Raw genomic sequence first — 24,354 nt, forward strand, 5'->3', positions numbered from 1 at the left:
TAAAAAAAATAAATAAATAAAATCTTAAAAAAAAATTTTCACTCTCAAGTGATTTCAGATTTATATTTTTCAATATAACAAAACTATTCAATATCACCTATTGAAAAGCACTATAAAAACAGGGAAGTTTTTAAGGAACATAGCTCTTAAAAATAATAACAGGCAACATTCACTTATTGGTTACTCTGTGCCAGGCACTAAGAGGTTAATTTGCATTGTCGTATTTTAATTTCATATCCACCTATTGGGACAGGTACTATTATTATCATCCCCATTTCATGGATGAGGAAATCGGCTTAGAGAAGTGGTCTGCCCAAGGCTCCACAGCAGGTGGCACAGCTAAGTCTGCAACCAGATTTTTTGAATTCAGAATCCATGCTGTTAACTACTTCAATTCTGCCTGTGAGAAATGCTCAGACTCAAATTATCGCTTCCTCATATTTGCCAGAATTCCCATTACCTGTTAAATGAACACATAAATATTTTAATATGCCTTATTTTTATAATCAAAGGATCTCAAGAACAATCCCACTATGTGCTGAAAAAAATCACACCTGTTGATATCCTTGAAGAAGTGTCTCTTGTTCTTGTATTTCTTTTTGGATTTGCTTCAATTTTTCTTCAGTAATAGCATCAGCTGGTTCTCCAAAATGTAACCACCTTTGTTTTTTGTTTGTTTCTCCAAAGCTATTTAACTTGAAAAAATACAGAAATTGTTTACATGGGGAAAGAGATGATAAAGTGAGAAGTGAGGAAGAAAAACAGTCTTATAACCATACTGGAATTAACCTAACACCAACTACAATTAAATCATTACAGTGTTGTTTGTGCTGATGGTGGTTCGGAAATGAAAGTTACTCAGAAATGCTCCACAGTGTTAATCTCTTAATCTAGACCTTCAACAGAAGTTCTTTCTGAACTGTCTTCTTTGAAGGTCACAGTGAACTAAGAGATGTATTTTACAAAGGACTGCTAACTGAATAAAGGTATCAAAATGAGCCAATACAAATTTTGATTGTTTCCCTCGTGGGACTGGTTTTGGACTCTTGTGTAAGGAGGCACTCCGAGGAACCACGCTCACATTTTACACAGCACCTACATCAAGCCATACAGCCCCAAGAACAAAAAGATGACAATGCATTTATCAGGGGGTACAAGCTCTTTTATAATCAATAAGAAGAAACATAGGAAAACATGTCTAGTACCTTGGCTTGAAGAATATAGTTGTCTTGACTCAATTTGAAGAGTTCCTTTTCCTGTTGCTTCTTTAGTTCTTCCATCTTATTTTCCAGCTCTCTCTCTTTTTCTGAGAATGTGACTTTAATTTGCTCAATTAGGGCTTGTGCGCCCCTCCATTTTTCCTCTGCTTCCTGAACTCTTTTAAACATAATTAATTCTGTGTCCATGTTCCCACCATGGTATCTTGCAGAATCCTTTTAAGGAAAAGCATTATTTCATTACAGATTTACATGTAAGATTCAAACACAGGTGGTTTTTAAAAAAAAAAACCCACAAAGAATAAAATGAGAATATTAATGTTCTGCTAAATAAGAAAATATGTATTCAGTAAGAGTGAACACTTAAAGCAAAAGAAATGTCATTTATTTATTAATAATTTGGTTTTAATATGACTTTAGAACATAAAAACACTATGAATAGTGTTTTAAAATTAATACCTACATTCTGAAACTGAACACCGGAAGCACTTTCTGTAGGGTCTTCAGACTTCTCAGGAGTAGCCGGACAACTTTCAGTTTTGGGAGCTGGTTTAGTTAATGCTGCAGGTTTGATGAGTTTTGTTTCAGATAATATCTCTAAATAGTGTAGACAGTAGATAAAAACACAAATGCAAACAGAGTTGAATGTGTATTCAGCAATTATGTAACAATAAGATCAATGAGGATCTCAAAGAGGCTAATGTGTAACACTGAGACCAGAGCTGTTGCCCCTAATCAACATTCTACTCAATTTGACACAGAAGGCTAATGGACTTAAGATTCATGTCAAATGACAAATGGAGCTAAATAAATGTGAGAATGTGGACTGAGATAATTTTGGGCTTTGCTACTTTTAAATAAATTATTCTTTTAAAGATTCATAGCACTAACAAGAATAAACAATGAGTCAAAGAGCAGATGATAACTTTATGAAACGCCTTAGTTGAAATTAAATGTGCTTTCAAAGCATACTTTTTATTTATTTATTTTATTATTTATTTATTTTTAGAGAGATGGGAAGGGAAGGAGAAAGAGAAGGAAAGAAATATCAATGTGTGGCTGCCTCTCGGGCACTCCTACTGGGGACCTGGCCCCCAGCCCCCAGGCATGTGCCCTGACTAGGAATTGAACCAGTAACCCTTTGGTTTGCAGGCTGGCACTCAATCCACTGAGCCATACCAGCCAGGGCCAAAGCATACTTTTTAGAAGTAGTGTGTATTAAGATACTATAATATGAATAGAATGATATAAATTGCATGAAAACTTTATAACAGCTAAATTGACTTAAAAAGATAAAATTAAAATACTGCTCTACTACTCTGTTAATATATATATTCAATTAGAAAAAATGTGATTACTGTATATTCTGGTCAAATTTTCAGCTTCTAAGCTAGCTACCTTGTAAAACCCAAACAGGAGAAAACATTCTAAGGCCAATAAATTCAATTAATAATTTAAAAAATTTAAGGGAAATACCTACAAGTGATCTTGAGGTACATATTCAAATACTACAGGTTTTGAGCTGAACATTCAGTAAACATTACCTGATTGCCTTAGAGGTAGATGAATAATTTGAAATTTGTATTTTTAATATAATTTCTTCAAGATGCTAAATTTTTAAGTCTCAAGTTTACCTTCTGATTAAAAGTGAAATACATGGTTATTAAAGATTTCCAAATAGCCCTGACTGGTATGGCTCAGTGCGTTGTGTGTCATCCCGCAAACTGAAAGGTCACCTGCTAGATTCCTGGTCAGGGCACATGCCTGGGTTGTGGGCCAGGTCCCCAGCTGGAGTATACAAGAAGCAAATGATCAATGTTTCTCTCCCTCTCTTTCTCCTTCCCTTCTCCTCTAAAATAAATAAATAAAATGAAATAAAAAGATTTGGAAAATAAAAGTCTAAAGAAGAAACAAGTCATCAACAGTACCCCACCGATAGATTTCAATCATTTCCCCAGGCACACGGACATTTTCCTCATAGAATAGTAATCATGTTTAACTGGACTGCATGATTTAGAAGATTTTGTACAGAAATTTCTTAAAGCATTCACTAAGAAACTGTTTGAGTCACTGGAAACACAGGCATTAATCCTTCCACCTCACTGGAGGTCCAGTAATGTGGCTGTGGCGTGGGGTGTGATCGGCTGGCACTGTGATTCTCCCTAGGACAGGGCAGCCAAGAGTGGCAGGTGGATCTTGTTCAAGCTGTAGTCAGTCATTGCTTTTATACCAGAATTCTCCCTTCCTAAGTTCTTAATTTTGATTTCACTAAGTAGTTATTTTCAATAATTTATTTTCTCACTTTATACATAAAAAATTACTTGGATATAAAATTCAAACATGAAAACACTGCAGAATTTGGAACCCATGAGCCCTTCTTTGAAAAACAATAGGTTAAAAAAATTCAGGCAAATAAGAAACCAATCAAAATAATTCCAGAATGGAGAAGCTGTGGCTAGACTGGTGAAAAGCATTAAATTTCTTTAATAATCAAAACGAAGATCTAAACTCGAAAACTGAGGGAAATTACAGTTGTAGGAGAGAATATAATAACATATCTTAAACAAGTAAAAGTTAAACCAACAAAAATTGGTAGGAGGCATGTGATTTGGGGATGTAAGTTCTACTACCTTGTATTTCAAAGAAGGGAAAACTAATAATGTATAAAATGTACAAAATTTAACAAAAGAACATGGTGTTCACAACCTCTGAGGGGTTTCCATAGTCTATTTTCTCAAAGGGATCTTTTGGGATATAATATTTCTTAGAATGAAATATTTCTAATCTTTTTACAAATTTAAGTAAAACCAAATCTATCATTTAATTTAAAAAGAACTTGTAAGAAAAGTGTGATCCTATTCTTATAAAACTTGTTCTGCCTCTTTCCTGCCTTCCATCTACTCATGCTTCCTTTTATCTCTGTAAGTGTTGTACATACATAGTGAGAAGCATGGATCAGTTTTTTCTGGCTAAATTATTTCTTCTTTTTACTATCCTCTATTTTTTATTTAAATAATGAACAACTATTCCTTTCATGACAATAAAATTATTAGTCTCAAAATAAAAACACGAGAGTTAACAGAAACCTAATTTTGCCCTGGACAGTCATCCCCCTGGACTCTGTGCAACTGGGGGTGGCCACGCCATCAAAGTTCTGGCCAGTAAGATGAAAGCACAATTTTCCTACACGGGACTTCCAGGAAAGTGACTACTGTCCTGATTAAGAAGTTGATGATTTAACTGGCATGCACCTTTTACCTTTCCTTATGAGAGGGTTTGGAGGTTGAATAAACATGTTACGACAAGGAAGATAAACGTCACATACTAAGGATTTTGCAATGGTAAGGAAGGGATCTGGTTCCTTGCATGGTTGCACCAGATTTGGACTGCTTATCCCTGGCCTCTTTGTTACATGAAAAAGAGAAGCCTGTTGTTCGGGTAGGCCTCAGTAGATGCACTTCTTTTACATCTTAGTGACTGTTGATCCCAAGTCTCTAGACTTTCTGTACACAAACCTCCATCTCAGAGCCTGCTTCTCGAGGAACCCAGCCTGTAACAAATAGCAGTCACCCCAAAGGAATTACAATTCTGAATAAAACTAACATAGCTTTGGGCAATTTTTTCAATAAAAAGAAATAAAAATTCATACCTAATAGTCTAATGAAAAAAAAAAGGAGCTTAGTATAAAATAGACAGCCATAGTTGTGCTTCAATATAAATTTTAGTGATTTGTTTTATTTTTATCTTGGTATTCATAAATACTATAAAATTTTGAATTAGGAAACAGTACTATAAAAACATTGTTGACTTCATCTATTAACTGCTACATCAGCCTCTTGTTTCTTTTCCATCTACTGTGACATTACTTGTGTCTTCACTTTCAGTGACATTCACATACTCACAGGGAACCCTTGCAAACCCTGGGCTTTTGTTTGGTTCCTTACACTTCTCTCCACATCAGCTACTCACTCCCACTAGACATACGCTACGTCATTTTCTATTACCAGTAGTGCAATACCTCCCCAATCGCAGTCTTAGGCATTTACTCTCTATCAGTCAATCCTGTCTCCTACCTGCCACCCCACTGGCACTCACAGTTTGATTCTACTTATTTCAAACTGTATTGCACCCCCTGATGTCTTTTCTTCCTTCATTATTCAACTTCCACATGTGTCAGTAGTTACCCTCTTGCTCCTCTCTCAGTTTACTGTACTCATTTGGCTAGAAATGCTCACCTTGGTAAATTTACCTATTCAGCTACTGAACACCTGCAATCAATCAGTCAGTGAAATGGGGCCGTGCACACAAACACAGACACACACTCTGCCTTGTCTCAATTTAAATTCATGATCACTAACTTCAAGTGGAGTCTGTTGCTGGCAGTCTAATTCTCTAGGATAAGACTCTTCCACATCCCCTCTTCTGTCCTCCAACACTCCTGGCCCATCCTCACTGCCAGCCAATGACACTGTGTGACATTTGTCAGAGAAAATGGAGGCAATCAAAGAAATCACCCCCTTTCTCACCACTTCTACCCACCTAACGGTATCTGTACCTTCCTATCTGCTTCCACAGATGAACGATCCATGTTCCTATCTAAAGCCAACCCTTCCAATGTACATGAGGTCCCACTACAGCCCCTCCACTCAAGGACATTACTCTAGAAATTCTTCCCCCTCTCCACCACGGCTTTTTTCCTGTCTACTGAATCTTTCCAAAAAGCATAAAAATACTACAATTTATACTATTATTTCTTCAATTAAAAACAAGGCAAAGCAAAACTAAAGGCTTCTCTCAACTCCACTTCCATGCCTATTTTGTTTTCCTGCCTGGAAAGGCTACTGACTGTTTTGTTTTCCTGCCTTTTACATCCTTTTCTTCAGGGTGGTCTATAGCTTGAAGTATACAATTCTGCTCCCATTCCCATTCAATTTGCATTTTACAGCTATATACCCAGGGAAAATGCTTGCCCAACTTACTGATGACCTCCTTCTTGCTAAACCCAAAGCTTAGTTGTCAGTCCTCATCTTTACCTCTCAGCAGCAACTGATGGAGCACATCAATTCTCCTTCATACACTTTCTTCACTTGGATCCCACATACTCAGGTGTCTTCCAACCTTTTTGTGTTACTCCTCTGCTCCCTGACCTCCTAAGATGAGCATGCCCAGGGCTCAGGCCTTGGTGGGCTTTTTTCTCTAGCTATGCTCACTCTCTTGATAATCTTCATCAGTCTCATGGCTTAAAAAAACCATGGCTCAAAGAGTATTAGTTTTTAACATCTCCCAAATGATATGTACAGTCCATACCTGCCTCTAGAACTCCAGACTTTTATTATCTAACTGCCCTGTCATCTCCACTTGCATGTAAGACAGATCAACAACTAGATTCCTGACCTCCCCACCCTGAAACCTATTTTGCCTTTGCCTTCCTCACTCCAGTTGGATATAACTCTATTTTTCCAGTTTCTTACGCCAAAACTTTGGCATGATCCATGACTCCTCCTTAATAACCTACAACCACTCTTTTAGATTTTTGGTTCTACCTTCTAAATGTATCGTTATCCAACCACTTCTCATTACCTCCACTGCCAACATCCTGGTTCAAGTCCCACTACTTCTAGCCTGGATTCCTAAAACCTTCTTACTGGTCTCCTTCCTATCCCCTCCATGGTATACATACATGTGTATGGTCTGACACAGCAGCCAGAGAAATCTGCTTAAAGGATAAGTCAGACAGGTCACTCCTATGCCTAAAACTTTTCAGGGGCTTACCTTTTCACTCAGAGTAAAGCCTAAGTCTTTCAAATGCCCTAGGAAAACCTGTGTGTGCCTGCCCCTTTGACCCTCTGGTCTCATCTCCTGCTACCCTCTTTGCTCACTCTGCCCTGGCCGTATGGGGCTTCTGTGCTCTTCCTTGAACGCGCAGGCAGTCATCCCCACTTTAGGACTTTTTCACTGGCTGTTTCAACTTTCTGGGATATGCTATACCCAAATATCCACAGGATCAATTCCCTTACTTCCTACAAGTGTTTGTGCAAACAGCTCTTTCTCAAGGAGACCTACTCTACCCTATTTAAAATTGTGAATGGCCTTACTCCACCACTGACACGCTTGCTCTACTTTTTCTTTTCCTTAGTATATGACATCATTTACTTATTATGGTTATTGTTAAATGTCTCTCTCTTCCTCATCAGATGAAAAGTTTGACAGAATGGGGGAGGGGAGGTTTCTCTGCTTATTTAGTTTACTGATGTTATCTGCCAGTGCCTAGACCAAGGTAGGTGCTGAAAAAATATTTATAAATGAATAAATATGGAAAAAGTAAACTTCAAAAACGGGGGTCATTTTATCTTAAACAAATATAAGAGTAAATAATATTAAAAGCAAAATTTCATTTTCTTGCTTCCAGAGTACAAAATGAATAATATTAAAACAATGAAAATTTTTCATATCTTCTTGATGATTCTAAAATTTGATAAAACATTCCAAGTGTCTTTTCTTCAGTAATATATCTAATGAATGGTCAATTATTAATAGATGACAACATCACAAGCAAATATTCCACACAAAAGTAAGCCAAGAGAGAACACAAAAGATTTCTTAGGGGAAGGGATTACAGGTCCCGAGATTAAGACCAGGAGGAAAGGGTGCTTGTCTTAATCCAACAGAACCACCGTCCTGTCTCTCCAGAATAACCAGCCCCTACTGCTGTTCTCCTTCACTCTGACACAGATCAGTCCTAGACTTTCCATCTCACATGCACAGGTTGCTGCATCAAAAACATACATAGTCAGAAGAAAAGAGTCTTTGATGCCTAAGAATTTTGAATATGGGCATTCCTAGGAGATATGGATTCAGCTCCAGACCACCATAATAAAGCAAGTATTACAATAAAGCTGAGTCGTAATCTTTTTGTTGGTGGAGGGTCTCGCCCTCCATTTTTAAAACACATAATTTCTGTGAAGTGTAATAAAGCAAAGAGCAATAAAATGAGGTATGCCTGTGTAGTCAAAGTGGTCCTGAAATGGACAGTAGTAGGGAAGGGCAAGGGAAGATACTTTAAGGTAGAAATGAATTTTCCAATGAGGGCAGTTCTTCACTGACAACTATCACCATATAACAATGATGAAATTGGTCACTTATTCAATTTGGTCATAAAGAAAAGGACAAAATGTGTCTGGCTCTATCACTGCTCCCCTTCCTCACTCGAGTCTAAAGGCAGCAGAAATGCTGGTCTGACTTGAACATTTCTATTTCTTTTAATAGCTGCATCGGGTCTAAGTTGAAAATTGCCCTTTTCAACTGTCAATATAAATGACTCCATTAGGAAATAACAGAGGCACTGTGATGTATAAAACTATGCAGTATTTGATAAGTACAACGTCCCGTCTCTCCAAGTCTATATTGAACTAATGTCTAGATAATCTCTCTATAAACCTTTATTAGTAGGCTACCATTTGCATTCTGAATTTATTACTGAGCCAACCAGATGAGGAGAGGTTTGACTCTTCTATTCACTTTCCATGTTTTCTGGGTCTCATTCAGGAAAACCCAAATGTAATAATGAAAAACCTATTGTATCTTAAATCTTTCAGAAATAGAATACGTATCCTAATGTTACACAGAGAACAAGTAAAATAATACACTACAGGTGACCCCTGAACAATTCAGGAGTTAAGGACACCAATCCCCCCTATGCAGTCAAAAATCCACATATAACTTGATACCCTCAACACTTAAGTACCAATAGTCTACTGTTGACTGGAAGCCTTACAGACAACATAAACAGTCAATTAACACATATTTTGTATATTACATGTATTATGTACTGCATGGGTCCCCAGGCCACAGACTGCTACTGGTCAGATCAGGGGCAGCATTAGATTCTCACAGGAGCACAAACCCTACTGTGAACTGTGCATGTCAGGGATCTCGGTTGGGCACATTCCCTATGAGAATGCAACGCCTGATGATCCGAGGTGGAACCAAGGAGGCGATGCTAGCGCTGGGGAGCAGTTACAAATACAGATTATCATTAACAGAGAGGTTTGACTGCACAGAGACCCTAATGAATCAATTGCTTGCAGACTCATATCAAAACCCTGTCTGTGAGTGGCAAGTGACAATTAAGCTGCATCTGATGGCAGGTTATAAAGCTATCCACCCCCCTCCCTGGACCATAGAAAAAAATTTTCCATGAAACTGGTCTCCGGTGCCAAAAAGGTTGGGGACCACTGATGTACGATATTCTTAGACTAAAGTAGCTATAAAGAAGAAAATGTTATTAAGAATATCATAAGAAAAAATACATTTGCAGTATTTACTAAAAAAATATATGCATATAAGTGGGCCTGTGAATTCAAACCCACGTTCAAGGGTCAAATGTATATATACAGAATTCTATTGTGAAAAGAGTATATGATGATTACCTTTTTTCCTGGCTTGATGTGAGGTGGGAATGGACCTCAAATTTCTGCTTTTCATGTCTTTTGAAGTTTTCTTTTCATTAGTAGAAAATGTCTTGAATGGTGAACTGGGTTTTCCATAGCCCGAGCTCCTAACTGATGCATATAATCCACTCTGGGGATGTCTTTTAGGTAAAGGAGGTGCACTTCTAGTCTTGTATGGTGCCTGTTTACCAATTACAGCCCCTTCTCCAGAACTGAGTTGAGATCTAAAAGTCTGCACACAACAAGTATAAACTCTTTAGTACTTAAATGAATTTCAACTACAGTTGTAATGAAAATTTAACAGATGGCAAAATCATGGTGATTACTAAATAACATAGTTTGCTAAAGGGAAAACACTACATTAAAGTTCTCTGTCTAATTCATTAGAATTTTGGTATTCTGAAGCACATCTTCAAATCAGGAACAAAAGAGCAAAATATTATAACAAAATAAGCCTGCCAGAAAGCAATATGTGTAATTATGTGAATGAACATGGAGAAAGATGGGAAGAACATATTTTGAAATGACATAAAGTCTTATTTTCTTTTTCCTCTAAATTTCTCAAGATAGAATAAAATTTTAATACCCTGCCTTATTCCACAAAGAACAGGAGATGGTTTTTCAATAAACACATAACTCATTGTTGTAAAATAAAAATAAAATATTGGGATCATAAACTATAAATCAGAATGGATTGAGAGGAGAGGAAAAAGAAACAGTGAAGTTCAAGTTATCAACAGTTTCTAATAGCATTTATGGGAAATGCTAACTTAACTTACTTTTACAAAACACAAATTACTAGAAAGATTGAATGAAAAGCACTAAAATGATGAATTAACTTTATTTCCTTATGCTACTCAAATTCTGGACTATGGTTACTATAAAAAGGAAATGTAAAGGATGTCTTCTAAAAGAAAGCTCATGCCACCCTGGCCATGTGGCTCCACTGGTTGAGTGTCATCCTGAGGACCCGAATAGTCACAGGATGGAGCACATACCCAGGTTGTGGGTTTGATCCTTGGTTGGATGGCACAGGAGAAGGCAACCAGTTGATATTTCTCTACTCCCTCCACCTGTCCCTCCCTCCCCTCTCCCTCTCTAGAAGCAATGAAAAAATGTCCTCAGGAAAGGATTAAATAAATAATTTTCTTAAAAGGAGAAAGCAAATGCCATAGAAGTATTTTTGAACTTGGGGACTGCAGGGTGTTGTAATAAATACTGCTCACAAATACCCAGGATCTATGTGGAGGATAGTTAACTAATCAATTCTACAAGTTTAAGAAGTACCTACATAATAATATTGTAAGGTACTTACATGACTTTATATAATATCATTTATCAGTATGTGAAATTAATTTAAATTATAAACACTTACTTTCTTTATTTTGTCATCCTGAGATAATATTGAGGGACCAGCAGATAGTTTTTTCCTTAAAATATCGAGGTACATTTTATCTATATATTCTTCTGTAGTGTTTACTCTTGGACAGCTACGGTCTACACTTTCACTTGCTGTCTTGTGTAAAACCACATTCTCCTCATTTTCGTTAAAAAATTGGTTCACATTTTGTGGCTCTTGAGATACAACATTTGGCTTCACCTTAAGTGGTAAAGGTCTTATAATTTCAGTTTCTTTACTACCAGCCAGTTTCTTACAGCTATGAAACAAAACAGGACATACAGAATAAACCTTCCATGACTCTTCAAGTACCAGTTTTATTCACATACACACGAAACTATTCAAATTAGGTCATTAATGGTAAATACATTATTTACAATCCTGGTTAATAGAGTATACTAACATGTATCCTATAATTATTTTGAGTTACAAATAATAATTTTAATGCAGTGTAATGAATTACATGAATGACTCTGAGACCTACCTTCAAAGAAAACCCAAACCAAATGTGACTAAGATTGCTTTTGTATAAAAAAAAATAAAATATAAATTTCTAGGTGAACTTTTTATAATGTATCTTTTATCCATACTGCCTTTTAAGATCAACATGCATTTGTGACAGAAAAAACATTTTATACATTTCTAGAAGAGATTAAAGAGATAGTCATAATTTATGCCAAAGAGGCATAAAATATAAATATTAAAAAGCATAAATTTCATCACAGTCTAGGAAAAATTTTAAAGTAAAACAAAGAATCATGAGGATTTTTTAACAAAATCACTTATGTAGTTTAAAACACTTAAATAGGATCTAACATTTAAGACCATTAGATTTTAAAAATATGGAAAATTGTCCCTTGAAATGTTCCAAATATGCTTAAAGATCAGCATATTATGGGGGCTCCTACAACATGGATATTGTCATTTTCAAACAACTTCATAATAGTTAATTAAGTCACTTAATTTTGTTATGTATAAAATAAGATTAAAGGGAATTTAAGAGGCTACCATTTTCATATAAGGTAGATAAACTTCTTAGTAACTGTTACAAGCTTCTTCTAAAGTAGAATCATGTGAAAATATAATAGTTCTTTTGTTCTTTATGGTAGCAGAACCTGACTAGATGTTCCATCAAAACTGTTTCCTGCTTTTGCTGTGAACTAAAACTGTATTTCCTTTCCACCACACATCTAGATGGGGTCATTTACTAGTTCTTGACTTAGAATGTGAGTGCCATCGTGACGAGAACCTAAAATGTGTCATCAGCACGGTGGTTGAGTTTTGGGTGGCAAGGAAACTGATAATAGCTGGAGAAGTGGCAACCCATGTTTACGGTGGTGAAAAACTTGCCAAATTGCCACCTGCAATATTTTATAAGGCCAACCATGTGCCTATTGAGTCAGGATACTAAGAGAAGTGGCCAGAGAAAACAGGGAGTTTTTAAGTGCCAGCTACTGCTGGCTACTTTGGCAAGATATTATAAGAGAGATGAGCTTAAGAATGTGCAGGTTTGTAAGAAGAGATCAAGGGAAGGAGAGTCTAGAAACTCAGGGCCTCTTGGGTTCACGCTCTGTGTCTAGACTCAGACAGTAAGATTTGCATTGAAAACTGCTATAAGAAAGCAGTATTTCATGAGACCTCTCAGCTGAGAAAACTAACTCAGTCCCTTGGCAAAGACTATATTAAAGGTGCCATCTTCACACATAAGGTTATTATGCCCAATAATATCCAAGCGGTTGCAATTAAATCAAGAGAGAAAAAAAAGAGGAACAAGGAAGGAAAGATTTGAAACTTTTGTCAAATAGAACTCCCAAAGAACTTCGTGCAGTTATTGGCACCTGGGATTGACTGGAACCAAAAATATCAGAAGCCTACTAACTTTCTGAAGGCACTCTAATGCCAAAGAAACTACAACCTTATTTAAAAAAAAAAAAAAAGGCCAGTGACTGTCTGGGAGACTTAAAACCATCTGCAGGCAAGAAGTGAACTGAGAAAAGAGTGCATCCTCCAAGATGGGTGCACTTGCCTTGCAAAACCCACCTTAGTGTGCCCAAGGGTGATTAAATACTAGAAAAATCCTCCAAGGAATGGAACCAGGACCTATGTGGAACAACTTATTAATCCAGTAGTTCCTTGTTAAGAGCAGAACAATGGTCTAATTAAGGAAAATCCCTATTTGCAATGGTGTGTGTGTGCATGTGTATGTTGCAGGGTTGGATGGGGGTGGGGGTGTCTCTGAAAGGCCTCTCCAGTGGATTTCAAGTTGCATTAATGGTCACTATATTTTCCTTCCTGAATGGGAGTATTTGTTGCAGTTCCACCATTATACATTGCAATGGCAGGAATGAGGCAGTATATAATTTGCCTTTTTAAATAATTGATTATAGTGAACAGGCTGACAGTGACCAGAGGGGAGAGGGGAGGGAATTTCAGGAGAAAAGGGGAAGGGTTTGCAGGAACAAGTATAAAGGGCAGATGGACAAAAACAAGGTGGGGGGGGGGTGGAAATGGGAAGGAGGTGGGGAGGGCAGGGAGGTGGGCTCGGACGGGAGTAAAAGGCAGAAAACTGTACTTGAACAACAAGTAAAAGAAAATTAAATTAAAAAAATAAATCATTGATTATTAGACAATCAAGAGCCCCATTCAAACCTAATGGAAAGGACTGCACCTCACCTGGAAATCCTGGCCTTTCAGATGGATACAGACCTGAATGGGACTCTGAGCTGTCTGCTTTGGTGGGGGGAGGAGATGAGAGGGTCTGTGCATGAAGGTTAAAATGGAAATTTGGCTATCAGAAGGGTATATTTTGGTTGAGACTGGCTAGATGTCTACCAAAGTCGTTTATTTTTCTTTCTGGGTTTACAAGCAAACCACATTTCCCAGTCTTCTTGGGTCTTGTTAGCTAGATGTGCTATGGTTTTTATCAATAGAATTTGAGCTAAAGCAGTGTACCCTTTTATGTTGAGGCACTTAAAAGAAAGTATCCTAAACTATCCTTTTCTTTCCTTATCAACTGATTGGATGAGGCCATGACATCCTTAAAACCACATGTTGATGACTGAAAAGCCTGAGTCCCTAAATGACTGTATGTAGCAGAGTCCCACCCTTGCCCCACAAACACACATGAAATTACGATGTAAACAAGAAGTGAATTCTGATGATGTTAAACTACAAAAATTTCAAGGGTTTTTTGTTACAGCAGCTAGGATTATTTACCCTACAGTTTCCTAAAGAATTTTTGGACATGTGTACTAAAATTTGTACTACTGACATTTCTATAGTTACTGTTATGCTTTTAATGTAAGTATACTTGTTTGCAGCTTTTAAACACAAATGTAATCTATGTTTTAGAATTCACATTACTAAAATGGTTCCACGTATGCCAGCAAAGGCACAAGACAGAGAAAATCTCTTCCGTAACACTAATATATCCCCAAACAGCAATGGCGAGTAAGTACAATCTACCCTTTAAAAATAATAACCAGCATTGCACATGTGTGGAAGAATACTAGACTGAGCATACAAGTAGATGGGTTTCAGTGTAAGCTTCACTGTATCATTTTTGCTTTAGTACCAATATAGAAACAAGGCCAAGAAATCAACGCAAGTGGATTTCCATGACACAGGTATAATACAAGAAGGGGCTCAAAATGTGTCTGTTGAAAACATGAATGAATGAATAGTACATGAATGGATGATAGACTTTTCACAGACATATTTCTTGGACACCAGAGGTCTGACATTGTTAAGTGGTTGAGCACATGGACGTCCTGTGTACCCTGGTCACAGATCACTTTTGGCCATTTATTTAACCTCTTTTAAGACTCAGTTCTCTTATCTATGAAATGGAAATAATAATCGAATATATTTCATGGAGTTGCTGTAAAGATTAAATAAAATAGTGTACGTAAAGGACTTTGCATAGTGCCCTGGCCTGGGTGGCTCAGTTGGTTGGAGTGTTGTCCCGTAGACCAAAAGATTATGGGTTTGATTTCTAGTCTGGGCACATACCCAGGTTGTGGGTTTGAACCCCTGTCGAGATGCATGTAAGGTGGCAGCCAATCGATGTTTCTCCCTGACACTGATGCCTCTCTCTCTCTTCCCCTCCCTTCCACTTGGCATAGTACTGGGCTCACTGGTGATAAAAATGTTAGCTGTTGCCCTGACCAGTGTGGCTCAGTTGGTTGGGTGTTGACCTGCAAAGCTAAGGGACACTGATTCGATTCCCAATCAGGGCACATGCTTGGGTTGCAGGGTATGTGCGAGAGGCAACTCATCAATGCTTCTCTCACACATTGATGATTCTCTCCCTCCCTTCTTTGTAACAGTAAGTAAATAAAATCTTAACAAAAAATGTTATTGTATTCATCCACATCACTCAGTTCTTGTGAGAGCATCACCACTGAAGTAAGTTTACTGTATTTTCATCACTTGAATGACGAGGATTAAGGATGCCTCTCCTATTTGTTAGAAAAACCACATAAAATAATGAATGTGATACTCTGAAGTGATACACAAATGCCAAGTATATGGCAAGGTCATTATGATATGCTATTTTGTGTGGTAGAGAATGACGGTGAGGTTCCACAAACTTCAACTAAAATGTACTGGAGCTGGAGCACCTTCATGAAGCCCATTTCTCCTGTGCCCAAAGAATTCGCCCTATGAAATGATGGCCAGTCTATGACAAAGTATGAAACTAACTGGTTTATAAACAAGCAAGTCTATGACTCACATATAGAATAAAATTCATGTTTCATCTCTTCATTCCAATCAACTGTCCCTGAGCTACTGAAAGCTGAAGAAATTATATTTTTCAGTAAAAGCCTTTAAGACAACTTAATGGCATTAACTTTTTTAGTAGCATATATATATTTTTTTATTTTGGCACTAGAAGTTTGATGAACTAAGTAAAAATTAATTTTAAAAAATTTTTAAAAAGAGGACAACAGTGACTCACAGGTAAACACATATAACTACATTAATAATTCACTAGGAATCATTATGTAGAACAAATGATTGTAGGTGTTTCCAGTGACAAAACAATACACAAGAAAAAGAACTTGCACAATCCATTTCAAAAAACTCACCTGACAGGTTGTAAATCCAAACCACTGATCCCACAAGAATCTATTCTGATAGGTTTCATCAGCTCCTCTACTGTGGGCAGATCTAAGAGGGGGGGAAAAGTTAAAATAGCAACAAAAATATATTTCACTTGCTTAATTTTATGTGTCATACCAACAAAATTACATTTTCTCTGATTGACACAGTTAAAATGGCAGGTACAATTAATCCAACTTCCCACTGTAAAGTTACTTATACCGAGACAACCTCTTTGATATTCATATTTGAAATACATATATATATTTGATACATAGTTATACATATATCAAATGCATGTATATGGATATATCCACACACATATTTATCTGCTAGGTATGTATTTAGTGGATCCCACAATACTGTTCTCTATTTAAAAAATAACTTTGGTATATATATATATCAAAAAGATTTAAAAATGTAAAAACACAAGTAATTTCCTACTTTGGTCAAGGCATATTAGAAAAGAAACTGAAATTTTATCCTGTGTTTAGCTCTAACTTTACAGTTAAACCACCGATTTCTGGATTTTATTTGAACAAACCCTTTAAATAAATTCAGAGACTGAGAAATAATCACTACAGCAAATTGTATCTAAATTGTACTAAACTGGAAACTATTCAGAGAGGGTCTAAAATGAGCTTTTACCAGATTCCGTAGTAGAAATGTTTTTGGAGGAGTCTTCATGTTCTTGAGGATGACCTTTCACTGAGCTCTTGGTATTTTCCATGGCAGTGGTCTCAATTCTTTGTTCATCAGCATCTCCCAAGGAATGGGCTATATGACAATAAGCCTGATGAAGAGCTTCAATGTCACTATTGCTTTGTCCATACGAAACACCTGTTAAAATAAATGTAATCTTCAGTATAGTCAGACAAATACATGAGAAATGTAAGCAACTAATATCACCCCTTAATCTATGGTGAACAATGCTGTAGGACAATGAAGACATTATAAAGATGGAGTTAAATACAAAACTAGTTAATATGTACGTATGGCCTACCAGTGTGAAATCATACCAGGTTCAGTAGCTCTTTCCAGCAAGTTGAGATGTTAACTCTAAAATCTGACTCCACTGGTTATTTCCCTCTCTTCCTAATACCTTTAATCAGACCCTATGCATTAGATAAAACTACTCCTAAATTTCCCAAACTGACACAATCATCTCAAGGATTCTGTTTCTCCCTTACCACTACCTCTCTCAGCTTCCCTGTGCCACCAAGCAGTAGTAGTCTGAATTTCTTCAACTAAAATTCAACTCCTCTAACTTTGCAATCCAGTGTATTCCAACATCTCACTCAAGCTGCTATAATGAAAAACAATTTCCTAAAGGCCAAACACAGTCATCTTTAGTTCTCTTCAACCCTGTGAGACATCTGGCTCTGCCCTTTTCCTGGGAACTGTTCTGCATCCCTTCTCTTTGTTCTCCCACCACTCTGATGGCTACTTTTCCATCTCTTATGGTAACATGGCTCACCTCAGGGCTCCCTCTTTAGCCTTCTTTTTAAAACTCCTTTCTTATTTATTTATTTACGTACTTACTTATGCTAAACATCATCAAAACCCTTAGCTTCATCTACTACACATATGCCTGTGATACTCTTACCTGTCTTTTGTCCTTATTTTTTTTCTGAATAAATACACTTAGATTGTTTGGTAAGTATATCACATCTAACATATCCTCATCTGAATCTATTATATTCCCCAATACAATTCATTTTACTACTAGCATTTCCTACTTTAGCTACGGGCATCACTGTTTCACCTAGTCATCCAAAAATGGAACACCTGATGTCACTGTTCACTCCTCCTTCTCTATTGACTTTCTCCTCCTCCCACCAACTGATAAATAAATCTGAAAAAAAAATTAGAGGAATGCAATGATAACAACAATCCAATATTTTTATGAGTATTTCCCTACTCATTTTGTAATTTTCATTACAGTGAAATTTTCAAAATTAGAAAGAAGTGCAAGTCATAAAAAAGGGGGAAAATGGGTCGACCAGTCTCCTCTTCTTTTGATTAATGCTTAAAAATATAATAGTACATACAACCTCATCTTCCTCTACATAAGTTCTATAGTTGCTATTACTCATCTAAGGAGCTCTTTTTAACTCTAAATGAAAGAGGCAGCCAAATGCCACACGAAAAGAGTGTGTTATGGAATGCCTTACAGTGGGATATCTTTCTACCTAATTTTTCAGGTCACCAATGCTATTTGGAGCATGTTCAATAAACAACAGATTTGCTTAAATAAATTATAAACAAAAAAGGGGGATAATTAGAGCAGAATTGTTAACAGTTAAGTGGCAAGTGGCAGGGATTTTTCAATAGGACTTCAGAAAAAGATCTTGCCTGTGAAGGTAAGCCTAACTCTTTCCCTAACCATCCGACAGACTGAGGAACATGAATGAAGGAGAAAATTAGTCTTTATAAAAAAAGAAAAATGGCACAGGTATTTTTTTCTCTCTTGAACAGAAATATCAGAATACTTCAGTGTCTGCTGAGTATATATAACTGAAATGACCCCCATGTTAAGTAACATAGCAGTACTGAATGCTCATACCTAATTTATCAGGTGTGAGCTTGTCAGAAAGAAGAGGGTCCAGGCCCTCTAAAGCAACAATAGGGCAAATGTGCACAAAAACAAATGACTAAAAGTTAGAAATTAGAAACAGAGGATAGAGAGGTTTAAGGGTGACTCAGAAAAAAGACCAGGGAAAAGATACTTTTCTTCTAACTTGGGTCATTAACCCAAATGACATTAAAATATTTCAAAGTCATACAAGTTAACTTTTTTCCTGCATTTTATGAAAAGGCCTGACCTGCCTGCATCTTATATTTAGAAAGACAGTGTTCTATGTAGTTATTTTATATATTACTACAAAAGTCCAAAGCTCCCTGTATTTTTCCACTAAGAAAGCTGAGACAGGTCAAATCCTACTTTGCAGAGGCAAGGGCAGGTGGTGGAGCAATACTGTCACCCTGTGACTGCTCTAGTCCAGGCAGCCAGTGCACAAAATGGTACCTGCCCATGAGACAAGTGAAAGTAAGTGAGAGTCTAGCTCTCACCTGGTGTTAGAAAAACCTCACTTTTATATATACTAACCTTTTTAATACAACAAAGCACAAAGGCTTTCATAAATATTATTTTAAAAAGATGATCTTTGACAATGTAGCACCTAGTCTAAGCCTGCTTAATCCTGGAAAAAAACATAGTTAAAAAAAAAGCAAAACAAAAAAACTATTTGTTTTAAGAATCTATTCAGTTCTTAAACAAAGTTCAGGTGCTGATTTGAAAATTTTCAAGGGTACTTGAAAAGTACCAGGTAAATTCAATATCCCACAGCCAATCAAGTTTATACTACAATACCTCCAGGTTCTTTAACTTCTATTAACAGAGAGTTGATATAAATTATAATGAACAATAGAGTTGCTATTGCTTGTTGAATCTTAACATTCCATATATGTTACCTCAGTGGACTATCACAAGGTCTCATTTTAAAGAGCAAACAGGCTTAGAAGTATTAATTGCCCAGTGTCACCCAGGTGATAACTGGCAAAGATGAGAATATGAATCAAAGTCTACATGATAATAAGTTTATATTCTATTATCTTCCAGTAACTAACTCATCAAAATATTTCATTGTCAAGAACATTTAAGAAATGACACCAAAAAAAAAAAACAAACAAAAACCTACAGCTTTATATAACTGCTTGGACCATCTCAAAGGAATTTTTACATTTATCAATACATTTTTTACTTCTGAGTTTCTCTTACAACCTACAGTAGTGGTTTTCATACTATATTTTAAGAAAGCATAATGCTTCACAGAAAATCATGGATTCCACAGATGTTTGGTTGAAATTTCACTTTTAAATGTGCTTTAAAACTTAAAACTTATAGTAGAAGTTACTCTAAACAGTGCACCATTTATGTAACTGTAATATTTTAAAGACCATCACAGTGATAACTTTGCCTCCTGCTTTATTTTCATGCAATTGTAGAATAAAGTTTCTCTGGTCATGCTGTACATGAACTTCCTGTAATGTGTGTCTAACTAGAAAAACTATAGCTTGACACTGGTCTTTTAAAAGAATTCATGCCTACTTACTGAAAACTGCGCAAGTGGATCTATATCACAGCCCTTAAGTGACATGAACTTAAATGACAGCAGGACTGAGGAACATGTGTTCACCACATGCGTTTGTCATAGCAGAATACCCAGTTGAGTAATAACAAATAAATGAGTAACATGTCTTGATGGAAAAATTCTGTTGTAGTTTTTTGACTTTTATATATATTTTAAAATAGAAATGGGTGAGACGAGTCAAGGCAGTGGTGACTTAGCATGGCAGAGACTAGAAGAAAGAGATCTGAGTAGATTTTGTGGGTTGGATCATGTGTTTTTGATCTGGTTGCTGGCTACATGGGTGTGTGTTCAGCATTTGAAAATTCATCAAGTTGCACTATTATAATACATGATATAGAAGCATTATATTACTTTTCTATAGGCATATTATACTTCAATAAGAAAGTAAAAATTAAAAAATAACAATAAAATTCTAACAGATGTTTAGAGTTAGTTAGTGATTTATCAATTCTATTGCTCTTTTTTCCCAAGTGTTTGGTTTAGTTGACCATACTGGTCAACTGGGACTTGCAAAGCAAACTGATTAAAAGTTTCCATTTGCAACTATTTATGTGGTAAATCACGAACACTTTCATATTATACAACAAAAACAAAATACACAAACATATTAGAAGTCCGATGGTCCAATGAGAATAACAAATATCTGTAACTTCTGATTTCAAAAACTTCAAAGACCATTACTGCTTTAACTTTATTTGTAAGTGTTACAATTGTAAACATTTATGTTTATACCAACAAAATACCATTTTTATCTATATGGAGTATACATAAAATTTCATTTGAAGATAAGGAGTCCACATTGTCTTAAAGATCTTGACAACCTTGCCCTGGCTGGTGTGAATCAGTGGGTTGAGCACTGGCCTGCCAACTGATAGCTCCCTAGTTCAATTCCCAGTCAGGGAACATGCCTGGGCTGTGAGCCAGTTCCCCTATTGGGGATGTGCAATAGGCAAACAATTGATGTTTCTCTTAAATATCGATGTTTCTCTCCTTCTCTTTCTCTCTTCCTTCCCCTCTCTCTAAAAAATAAATAAAATCTTAAAAAAAAAAAAAACCTTTACAACCTTTAGTAAAGTGTAGATGGTCTTAGGCATTTCAAAATTTTCTGGGGTATAATCCAGCTTTTTCGTGAACAAGAGAACTATGGAAAAGCATAATAAGACTGAAGTTTCATTTCTCCTATACAGGGCAAATTTAACTAAATACTCTGGAGAAGGACAAAAAATTTAGTTAATATTCACCTGTAGTGGTACACTTTGTATTAATATCATTCATTCATTCATTCATTCATTAATGAGCATTTACTTAAGCCCTGGCCAGGTAGCTCACTTGGTTACAGCAGCGACCTGACACATCAAGTTTGTGGGTTCTATCTCTGGTTAGGGCACATATGAGAAGCAACCAATGAATGCATAAATAAGTGGAACAACAAATCAATGCTTCTTGCTCTCTCCCTTCCTTTCTCTCAAATCAGTAAATTAAAAAAAATTACTTAAAAATACACTTTATTTGGCTGACTAGCACTAGGTATGACCATCAGCAAATTTAGATTAGATTACTTAAGGTGTTAAATACTGTAAAAAAATGTAAGATATAAAATTTTATTGTCAATAAAATTACTATATGTTATTATGTAGTATATATAAATGAAGTTAATCAGTCATAAAATATTACATATTTAGAAAACATTTGAGTTTTTCAAACATTTTTACCTGTTCCTGCCATTTCATTATCAGTTATTTCAGGCAGAACTTTTGGCACAGTTGCTGCTTTATCCTGTTCATCAAGGTTGACCTCTGCAACAGAATCTAATGAATCAAGCAGCACAACTGGAACAAAAAATAAGAAAAGATATTATGAATGTAGAGAAATTTGTATGGCTCCTTAAAGAAAGCATTATAATCATATGAAATCCATATAAAAACAAAGATAAATATTTACATATAAAGAATATATAATCACAATATTTATAATAAGCATGATTTTCTTCTTATGTACAAGAGTAGGATTACATCAACATACATATCTATAATTATATACATGCCTAATTTACATTTATATGTGGAAGGCAAAGGGCCTGAGAAAACTTTAAAAAAAAAAAATGGTTTTTCCCCCTAACTTTATTGAGGTATAGCTGACAATGAAAAATTATATATATTTAACATGTACAAGTTGGTAATTTGATATATTTATACATTGTGAGGTATTTACCATAATAAGCAAATTGACACCCATGACCTTGCATAGTTATTTACCTTTTTTTTATGTGATGAGAACACTTGAGATCTTCCTTCTCAGCAAATTTCAAGTACATAATACACTACTGTTAATGACAGTTAGACACTGGACCCAAGGAAGTACACATCAAGGGACATCATAATTACATTACCCAAGATTAAAGATAAGGAGAGAATCTTAAAAGCAGCAAGAGAATACGAGAGAGTTGCCTACAAAGGAGTTCCCATAAGACTATCAGTTGATTTCTCAAAAGAAACCTTACAGGCAAGAAGGGGCTGGAAAGAAGTATTTGAAGTCATGAAAGGCAAGGCCCTACATCCAAGAATACTCTATCCTGCAAAGTTATAATTCAGAATGGAAGGGCAGACAAAGTGCTTCTCAGATAAGGTCAAGTTAAAGGAGTTCATCATCACCAAGTCCTCATTATATGAAATGTTAAAGGGACTTATCTAAGAAAAAGAAGATCAAAAATACTGAAAGTGAAATGACAACAAACACAACTATTAACAACAGGACCTAAAAAAACAAAAACAAAAACAAACATGAACTAAGCAAACAACTAGAACAGGGACAGAATCACAGAAATGGAGACCACAATGGAGGGTTATCAGTGCGAAGAGGGGAGAATGGGGGAAAAGGTACAAGGAATAAGAAGCATAATTGGTAGGTACAAAATAGACAGGGAGATTAAGAATAGTATGGGAAATGGAGAAGCCAAAGAACTTATATGTATAGCCCACGGACATGAACCAAGGTGGGGGAATGATGGTGGGGGGGGTAGAGGGTGGATGGGAATGAAGGGGAGAAAAAATGGGACAATTGTAATAGCATAATCAACAAGATAAAAAAAAACCCAGCCACATTGTTACACACTAGATCTCCAGAACATTTTTATCTTGCATTAACTAAAACTTTGTACCCCTTAGCCAACACTTTCCTATATCCTGATCTCCCAGCCCCTGGTAATCATCATTCTATTCTCCTTCTATGATTTTGGTATTTTTAGATTTCACATATGAGATCACAGTTATTTGTCTTTCTGTGTCTGCCTTCCTTATTTCACTTAAGTGTCTATCATGCTCAACTATGGTGTTGCAAATGGCACGATTTCCTTTTTTGTTTTAAAGGCTGAAAGAAGTGTGTGTGTGTGTCTTTAACCCATTTTGATTGATTTTTGTATATGTTTAAGGCAGGGGTGTCAAACTCATTTTCACTGGGGGCCCCATCAGTTTCCTTCAAAGGGCTGAATGCAATTTTGGGACTGTGTAAATGTAACTACTCCTTATCAGTTAAGCGAGAGCTCGGCGCTGCCACTGGGTAGAAACAAGGTGCCAGGCAGGACAAAACAAGGTGAAGGGCCAGATTCAGCCAGTGGGCCTTGTGTTTGCCACCTGTGGTTTAAGGCATGGGGTCCAGTTTCAACTTTTGCATGTGGTTACCTGTTTTCCAAACTCCATTTACTGGGGAGACTATCCCTTCCTGGGTATTCTTGGTACCTTTGTCAAAATTAACTGATCATATATGCATAGGTCTATTTCTGGACTCTATACTGTTCCATTATGTGTGTTTGTAATGGTAATAGCATACGCTTCTGATTACTATAGCTTTTTAACACACTGATAGTTTGAAATCAGGATGTGTGGTACCTCCGTTTTGTTTTTCTTTCACAAGATTTGTGTTGCCTATTTGGATTTTTTGTGGGTCCATGTGAATTTTAAGATTATTTTTTTCTATCTGTGAAAAATGCTACTGGAATTTTGATAGGGACTGCACTGGGTATGTAGTTCACAGAT

The 24,354-nt window shown here is 36.2% G+C and overlaps 1 protein-coding gene across 4 annotated transcripts in view; it reads right to left on the reverse strand.

Annotated features, from left to right (window-relative positions):
- Positions 1 to 24,354, reverse strand: part of CEP162 (centrosomal protein 162) — a 75,109-nt gene that overhangs the window by 33,812 nt on the left and 16,943 nt on the right. For all 4 annotated transcript variants that reach the window (XM_028509877.1, XM_036024434.1, XM_036024432.1 and 1 more), the window contains exons 9-16: positions 22,036 to 22,152; positions 16,818 to 17,009; positions 16,157 to 16,238; positions 11,043 to 11,325; positions 9,647 to 9,899; positions 1,681 to 1,814; positions 1,206 to 1,433; positions 555 to 695 (exon numbers count right to left, since the gene is read on the reverse strand). In XM_028509877.1, coding sequence (XP_028365678.1) covers positions 555 to 695; positions 1,206 to 1,433; positions 1,681 to 1,814; positions 9,647 to 9,899; positions 11,043 to 11,325; positions 16,157 to 16,238; positions 16,818 to 17,009; positions 22,036 to 22,152 — 1,430 coding nt within the window. The remainder of the gene's footprint in view (positions 1 to 554; positions 696 to 1,205; positions 1,434 to 1,680; positions 1,815 to 9,646; positions 9,900 to 11,042; positions 11,326 to 16,156; positions 16,239 to 16,817; positions 17,010 to 22,035; positions 22,153 to 24,354) is intronic.

Source organism: Phyllostomus discolor, chromosome 4 (genome assembly GCF_004126475.2).
Source record: "Phyllostomus discolor isolate MPI-MPIP mPhyDis1 chromosome 4, mPhyDis1.pri.v3, whole genome shotgun sequence".
NCBI classification, from domain to species: Eukaryota; Metazoa; Chordata; class Mammalia; order Chiroptera; family Phyllostomidae; genus Phyllostomus; species Phyllostomus discolor.